Genomic DNA, 8494 nt, shown 5'->3' on the forward strand with positions numbered 1-8494 from the left:
AGTTATGGTCTGGGCGACCGTGAGTGGAGCTCTGTTACCCACTCTGAACACGCTGTTCTCAGTGTTCATGACAGCTGCAGCTGTCTGCGGAACTAAGTTACCCGCCTGTGGACCTACGTTACCCACTTGGCCGGTGCCTCTTCTGGGCGCGGCCACCATCAAAACATCCTCGGAGTCGTCATATACGTCGACGACTCCCAAGCATCTGCCGGATGCTTTGGTACCCTGGCAGCCCTCGCGGGCGCCCCGGGTCCTGACAGAGGTGGGAACATGACTCACCAATGCTCTGTCGGACTGCGCAGGGCGGCTGGCACCGATTGCCTTGCCTCGCCAGTCGATCCAGGGCTCGTGCTTCTCAAGCCAGGGCATGCCCAGGATCATATCATATGGATTCATATCGAGAACAGTGAGCTGTTCGAGGCTGTCAAAGTCTTCAAACTTGACAGCCAGATCCACTTGGACGTTGGGGACAGTGACGACCTTCCCGTCGGCCAGTCGCACTGACACCGTCCCGTTGCCCTTGCTTTCTCGCAAAGCTTCGGACAACTTGTTGCTGTTACGAGCAACCGTCTGGCGGCGTGCGAAATTCTTCGACGCCCCAGAGTCAATCAAGATTCTAAAGGGGTGATCGTACCCCCGTACACATCCGTGTACTACGAGCAACCCGCCGCTGCTCTTCGCCGATTCGAGAGTGCGAAGACTCTCAGGGGCTAAGTCCCCGTGGTACGCGCCACCCGCGCACCCATCACGAAGACTTAGTTCTTCCCCAGTAGGGCGCCCCGCCCCTACTGGTTCCCTGCGTTCCCCTGTCCCCGGGATCCTGGCTTCTGCCAGCGACCCTTGAGGACGGGCTTGGGGAAGGACCGTCTGCGGAGTCTTTCCGCGGGACAGTCGCGCTTGAAGTGGCCCATCTTCCCACAGCCGAAGCAGCGGATGTCACGCTGTTCGGCGGACCCGAGTTCCATGGGAACTGGTCCGTTGGGGCTTGTTCGACCGGGAGCCGACAAGGAACTCCCAGGCCACGCTGAGGCCGGCGTACGCGCCTGGCGATGGCTGTATTCTTCTTGAAGAGCCACTTGAATCGCCTCTTCAAGGGTGCTTGCCTGCACCCGGAACAGCTGAGTGCGTGCGGGGCCCACTCGAAGGCCGTCCATGAACACAGTCATCTTGATGTGTTCATTGAGTGGGTTTCCCACTAGGGACGCCGTGAGCTCCCGTATCTCTTGCACATACTCGTGCAGTTCGCGTCTTCCTTGTTTACACGCGAGGAAGCGCGAACGCTGGCGGTACTCGTAGTTCGCCGGGAGGAACGCGGCTCGGAGCTGTTCGCACAGCTGAGCCCAGGATGTGAAACATCCAGGGGATGTCGCTTCCCGAGTGTACACCCAACTCTTAGCACGACCGCTAAGGTTGGAGAGTGCAAAAGCAACACGCAGTTGCTCGGTCGAGATCAGAGCCGCGTCCATCGCGAGCTCTACTTCTCGGACCCAGAAGTGAAGGTTCTCGCCTTCCTTCCCTTCATACGGCTTTACCTTCAGCCGTATTGGCTTCGGGTGAGGCGGGTTTGCTCCCGCCGCCGGAGCCTGCAGGTTCTCCCGCACATGCGCGATGAGGCCCTGCTCGTACGCGTCGAATGCATTGACGCGCTCGAGCTGCTCAGCCGGTGTTGATACCACCAGGCTCTGCAGGGCCTCCATCCCGAAGATGCCTGCCATCTTCCGAACCGACTCGAACTGAGAGTCGTTCATATGGGAGAAGTCGTTCCTATCCATGGCAACGAACTTCGGAGGTTCAGGTAGTCTACCCGCGATGGCGTGGATTGACTACAAGTGCTACCAAGTGTGACGGGGTCACACAGCACCTTGCGCTAGAGGAAGTTATCTTCCGAGAGTATACAAACTCTCAGTGAACGGCAGTTCACTGGTCCCCTCTTTAATTAAAGAGAGCGAAGTGACCTAAATAAGGTAGATTGTAAACTGAGTATATTTATAGGTAGGTTAAGTTTGAGGTTAATACAAACTATCAGTTACCTATAGAAATGCAATGTCATTTAACCAATGGTTGGTTTTGAATGACCTTGGTACCTTGTACCAAATATCCCGGAGTATGACATGTCATACTCCTGAAGTGTGAAGTGTCACACTTCATGTAACCAGGGTACACTTAGTGCTACGTACCCCGTTACATTTTCAATGTGCTATGTGCCATCCGATTGCGTGCATGAACGCTTGTTGTGGCCTTTCCGATGGCAACTTGAGCAACTCTGTGAAGATCTATTTCCGTCCTCTCCAACACTTCTTATGCGCTTCGTCTTGGGGCGTCCCGGTTTCTTTGTGAAAACTGCAGGTAGCCATTCGGAACTCTGAGTGATGTCTGATTCTATCAGTATGAAGACAGCTTTAGCGTGAAATGCATTGGCATACACCGACACTTTATAACACGGCTGAAAGTGTGTGTACACGTCCAAACGGTTGCCAACTACACATTTTGACACACAAACCTCACTTTCATACACCTGTTGGCGTTTGTTTTGAGACTGTCACATACTGTCAATACCGATGGCAGCCCATACACTTATTGACACACGTTTCACACATACTGACAAAACGTTTCAGGATGATACACGTTCGGACGTTTTCCCGTTTTTTATGTCGCAGATTTTACTATCGGAATTGTGTTATCAACTCCGGCTTTTTGTGTCGTTGTCTGTACGTGCATTTATTATTTGGCTGCTTTTAAAATGAGCACTCATACGCTTCGAAAACTGTTATGAAAGGGTAAACGAAATCGCTGGATTATCACGGGACTTTGGATAAAATCCAGAGAGCGGGTGCAAAATTATCCCCCCTTCTGTGACACCACCTTCTTTTCCCGCTTAAGTACGGGAGCATCATTTTATCCCCTTTTCTCTCATTCCAGAATCAGCCGGCTCGAGGTGAAGCCCTTCTGCGCGATTGTTGGTGTGGCGGGAACTTCACAGTTTCAACCAATAAAAATATCAAGTAAATTCATTTATATTACACCGCTTGCCTTTTAACGAGTTATGAAATTGTTGAGGTATAACTATCAAAGAACGTATTTGCTTGGCTAGGGAATAAGTTTCTGGGATTTGATCATTGAATGCTTGCTATTGTGTAAATATTAATGGTACAGGCCTATTTCGCTCTTAACTTAGAGTGACGCGTCGGTTTATCTCCGACGATATATGCTATATCGAAGTCACAGTAATGCTGTAAGAAAGACTTAAGAGTACTGACCATTTAAAATGGACCATTTAATATTGTCAGTACTCGTATTAATAAGATTTATATCATAAACCTAACGCTAAACATAAAATGAGAGGATGTCTCTTCAATTCCGTTTAAATACGAGCGGAAATTCTCCCCTTTTTCCTCACTCCAGGATTCGGCCGTAATATGGTTACTTCGTACTGTGCCGTCGTTGGTGTGTCTGGGAGCGCGTTCCCTGTGGACATTGACGAGAACAAGTCCGTGGGGCACTTGAAGAAGGCGATCAAGGAGGAGAACGCATCGACGATCACATGCGACGCCAAGAACCTGCAGCTCTTCCTGGCGAAGAAGAAGAAAGGCGCTGGGGTGTGGCTAACGGAGAACGACGTGAAGGACGGTGTCAGTGACACGAGTGATTTGAAGCTATTGGGCGTTGCAGGAGCGCCGCTCAGCTTGGTTGGCTTGTCGGAGAAGGACGTCAAGTTCGTACCCACGCTAGAGGATGTCGAGTCGATGAACACACCTGTTCACGTGCTGGTGGTGGTTCCGGAGCAAGACGGTACTATCTCAAAAGAGATGTCTGCAGCGACAACGCCACTGACTGTAGAGCAAGTGGAGATGTCAATGAATAAGGTCCTCAGGGAACGAGATGAGAAGGCGTCTGCGTATTCGTTTTCCGATCTGAATACTGCGATGGAAGAGCGAATTGTCAAGAAGATGCGCTTGACCGAAAATATTCCTGATGTCAAGGAGCCAGTCGATACTTCCATCGCCGGTTATTTGTGGATGCCAAAAATCGTGGAGAGCGAGGAAAGTCAAAGGGCTGGGTACATGGCGTACTTGCAGCAGCATTTGAAGACGCTGATAGATCGAGGAGACTTCTTGTTGGATGACATTGCGGGCGATAAATCAGTTCTTAACATCGTGGACCCAAGACTTCCGTTTGCTATGAAAGGCACAGCTGATGTATTGCTCATCAATCGAACAGCGAAAAACCCACTGATTAAGCTGGCTGGGGTCAGCTTGGTGATCGAGCTCAAGAAGAAAGTCGAACCGGGCCATGTTCCTCAAGCAATTGGTCAACTTGTGAGCTGCAGCATGAAGGCGCCTCTCAATTGCTATCCGCTGAGTTTGTTGACGGATTTAAACGACCACTGGCATTTCTCTTGGTTCAGCGACAAGCACATTCTGACCCAAGTTACGCTGAAGTATCCAAAGAACGCGTTCAGATTTATCGAGGCAGCCGTACTGGGACGAACGGATTCTGCCCCACCTCCTCCGTCATTCATGCCTGGATCTTTCAAGACAATCAAGGTTGATGACTTCTTGCCCCAGCCGGTTGATGCTCGTGCAGAGGAGATGATGGAACGATACGAGTTGATGGCAGATGTGGTGGAACCAGAGTTTCTCATGGCGAGGCGGATGGATTATGCGCGACAGTTAGTCCAGTCGATGCCTATGTACTCTTACATGTATACGTAGTTCGCTGTTTCGATCTTTACGAGGCACTATCGTGAATGAACTTTTATCGCTGTGTTGTATGTGCCAATGCTTGCCTAGGACTACATGTACCAGCTTTTTAACTTTTCTATCCTGATAAATATAAAATTAATAATAAACAAAGATGGAGGTAAATTCACATGAGCAATACCAAGAGTGCATGAATGCAGCGCAGGCGCTACTACCAGCGCACACGCGAAGCGCGCGAAAAAGCAATTGTGAATTTCCGACCAAATTCGCGTTATGCTCTTACAAAATGAGGTCGAAATAACATGAAATTTGTATTTTGAGTGACTCACTAAATAGGTAGCGCCCCTTCTGTGACATCACCTTCTTTTCCCGCTTACGTACGGGTGATACATTTTCAAGAAATTCTCTCTCCCCCCTTTTTCCACATTTCAGAATCCATCGGCGCGTGTAGAGATGGTGAAGCTTTTCTGTTCTATTGTTGGTGTGGCGGGAAGCGCGTTCTCCGTGGAAGTAGACGAAGGCAAAACTGTGGATGACTTGAAGGAAGCGATCAAGGCGAAGAAGGCCAACGACTTCAAAGAGGTTGATGCAGACAAGCTGCAGCTCTTCCTGGCGAAGAAGAAGAAAGGCGCTGGGGTGTGGCTAACGGAGAACGACGTGAAGGACGGTGTCAGTGACACGAGTGATTTGAAGCTATTGGGCGTTGCAGGAGCGCCGCTCAGCTTGGTTGGCTTGTCGGAGAAGGACGTCAAGTTCGTACCCACGCTAGAGGATGTCGAGTCGATGAACACACCTGTTCACGTGCTGGTGGTGGTTCCGGAGCAAGACGGTACTATCTCAAAAGAGATGTCTGCAGCGACAACGCCACTGACTGTAGAGCAAGTGGAGATGTCAATGAATAAGGTCCTCAGGGAACGAGATGAGAAGGCGTCTGCGTATTCGTTTTCCGATCTGAATACTGCGATGGAAGAGCGAATTGTCAAGAAGATGCGCTTGACCGAAAATATTCCTGATGTCAAGGAGCCAGTCGATACTTCCATCGCCGGTTATTTGTGGATGCCAAAAATCGTGGAGAGCGAGGAAAGTCAAAGGGCTGGGTACATGGCGTACTTGCAGCAGCATTTGAAGACGCTGATAGATCGAGGAGACTTCTTGTTGGATGACATTGCGGGCGATAAATCAGTTCTTAACATCGTGGACCCAAGACTTCCGTTTGCTATGAAAGGCACAGCTGATGTATTGCTCATCAATCGAACAGCGAAAAACCCACTGATTAAGCTGGCTGGGGTCAGCTTGGTGATCGAGCTCAAGAAGAAAGTCGAACCGGGCCATGTTCCTCAAGCAATTGGCCAACTTGTGAGCTGCAGCATGAAGGCGCCTCTCAATTGCTATCCGCTGAGTTTGTTGACGGATTTAAACGACCACTGGCATTTCTCTTGGTTCAGCGACAAGCACATTCTGACCCAAGTTACGTTGAAGTATCCAAAGAACGCGTTCAGATTTATCGAGGCAGCCGTACTGGGACGAACGGATTCTGCCCCACCTCCTCCGTCATTCATGCCTGGATCTTTCAAGACAATCAAGGTTGATGACTTCTTGCCCCAGCCGGTTGATGCTCGTGCAGAGGAGATGATGGAACGATACGAGTTGATGGCAGATGTGGTGGAACCAGAGTTTCTCATGGCGAGGCGGATGGATTATGCGCGACAGTTAGTCCAGTCGATGCCTATGTACTCTTACATGTATACGTAGTTCGCTGTTTCGATCTTTACGAGGCACTATCGTGAATGAACTTTTATCGCTGTGTTGTATGTGCCAATGCTTGCCTAGGACTACATGTACCAGCTTTTTAACTTTTCTATCCTGATAAATATAAAATTAATAATAAACAAAGATGGAGGTAAATTCACATGAGCAATACCAAGAGTGCATGAATGCAGCGCAGGCGCTACTACCAGCGCACACGCGAAGCGCGCGAAAAAGCAACTTTGCTGACATATTTATTAAACTAATGGTGTGATTTAGCTAAACGAGCCTACTACGGAAAGCCCTGCCTTAGCTCTATAAAGCAGTATTTTTTTGGTAGATCATAGTCAAACAGCAACGAAGTACAGAGCAAAAGAGCGTCATTCGTTTTGACGGGGTGGACGTCTGGTTTCGCAGTGGGCTTCCCGGTGTTGGAAAATTGCTGAGGTTTTCAAAAGAGATCGATTTTGCTACGGTCTTACAAGATGTGAAAATAGTTCTTCAAAAGCTGCTGTCTGTGCCGCGTTGTGAATTTCCGACCAAATTCGCGTTATGCTCTTACAAAATGAGGTCGAAATAACATGAAATTTGTATTTTGAGTGACTCACTAAATAGGTAGCGCCCCTTCTGTGACATCACCTTCTTTTCCCGCTTAGGTACGGGTGATACATTTTCAAGAAATTCTCTCTCCCCCCTTTTTCCACATTTTAGAATCCATCGGCGCGTGTAGAGATGGTGAAGCTTTTCTGTTCTATTGTTGGTGTGGCGGGAAGCGCGTTCTCCGTGGAAGTAGACGAAGGCAAAACTGTGGATGACTTGAAGGAAGCGATCAAGGCGAAGAAGGCCAACGACTTCAAAGAGGTTGATGCAGACAAGCTGCAGCTCTTCCTGGCGAAGAAGAAGAAAGGCGCTGGGGTGTGGCTAACGGAGAACGACGTGAAGGACGGTGTCAGTGACACGAGTGATTTGAAGCTATTGGGCGTTGCAGGAGCGCCGCTCAGCTTGGTTGGCTTGTCGGAGAAGGACGTCAAGTTCGTACCCACGCTAGAGGATGTCGAGTCGATGAACACACCTGTTCACGTGCTGGTGGCGTTGCCTCCTGGGACAAGTAGTGCGCCTATTTCTGATGGGACGGGACTTATGGCTGTCGAGATTTCAACATTGTGAAGTTGCAAAACTTACGCTACTGCCGACACGCGGAGATCTAAATGAATTTATCGGACAACCTCTCCCTGTAAAGATTGGGTTACCGCAGTCTGGTGTTTCAAGCTTTGGGCGAGTCCATTGGATACTAGGCCAACTCCTTGGAGATAAATCGTTCGAGCTAAACGACATCTCGCCGTCCGATTTTTTAAAGATTCGGTGTTTAGCGCTGCGTTCCCTGTACCCGCAGGTGGATGGGGATGCCACAGAGAGTGCATTTCATTATTTCTGGGATTCAATTATCCGTGTGGTGCTCGGGTTTGTGTTTAGGCGTGCTTACGTCAACCGGGATTCGAGCAGGAAATCCTCGTCAGGTTTAAAGCGACCCGACTTTTTGTTTGCTTTGGATCATATCTGTGTTTTTCGTGGTGAGGAGAAAGAACCTCGTACTTCTATCACTGTGCCTCGTGAGGAGCTCTCGAAAAAGCTGGTGTGGTCCTACGGTGGAGTGCCGTATGTGTTTGGCTATGCTGCGTCGGGCTTCGAGCTAGAATTATTTGCTATCTATCAAGACGTCACGGGCAACGTTAAAACCCACCTTATTGGAGGGTTCAACTTGCAGCATGCGCCGGAACGTTTTCGACTTGTACTGGCACTTCTGAATTTGTGTCTGCTTTTCCCGGCAATTGTGCAAAACTGCCCGGCCTCGGCAGGGACCGAGTTTATGGACATCCATCGCGCCAATGGCGTCAAGGTGCGGTTGAGTCCGATTTTCGTCGATAAGATCTTTCATACGCAAGAAGAGTATCGTCGCGTGAACCAGATCTACGATTCTTTGAAAGCTTATGGGGTTCCTTGTGCCGATGCAATTGGTCAACGGTGGATTCGACCCATTTGAGGTTTGA

The 8494-nt window shown here is 49.5% G+C and overlaps 2 protein-coding genes and 1 pseudogene across 2 annotated transcripts; all 3 read left to right on the forward strand.

Moving 5' to 3' along the window:
• Positions 1-3416: 3416 nt before the first annotated feature.
• On the forward strand, positions 3417-4712 carry PITG_12641 (Crinkler (CRN) family protein; the record flags this gene model as incomplete). The annotated part of the gene is made up of 1 exon (XM_002899345.1): positions 3417-4712. One exon carries the CDS (start codon positions 3417-3419, stop codon positions 4710-4712), a length of 1296 nt encoding a protein of 431 aa, XP_002899391.1.
• Positions 4713-5140: 428 nt separating this feature from the next.
• PITG_12642 (Crinkler (CRN) family protein) lies at positions 5141-6452 on the forward strand (the record flags this gene model as incomplete). Its single annotated transcript, XM_002899346.1, has 1 exon — positions 5141-6452. One exon carries the CDS (start codon positions 5154-5156, stop codon positions 6450-6452), a length of 1299 nt encoding a protein of 432 aa, XP_002899392.1.
• Positions 6453-7178: 726 nt separating this feature from the next.
• Positions 7179-8487, forward strand: PITG_12643 (annotated as a pseudogene; the record flags this gene model as incomplete).
• Positions 8488-8494: the final 7 nt, after the last annotated feature.

This window comes from Phytophthora infestans, genomic scaffold, assembly GCF_000142945.1.
Source record: "Phytophthora infestans T30-4 supercont1.31 genomic scaffold, whole genome shotgun sequence".
In the NCBI taxonomy this organism is placed as follows: Eukaryota; Oomycota; class Peronosporomycetes; order Peronosporales; family Peronosporaceae; genus Phytophthora; species Phytophthora infestans.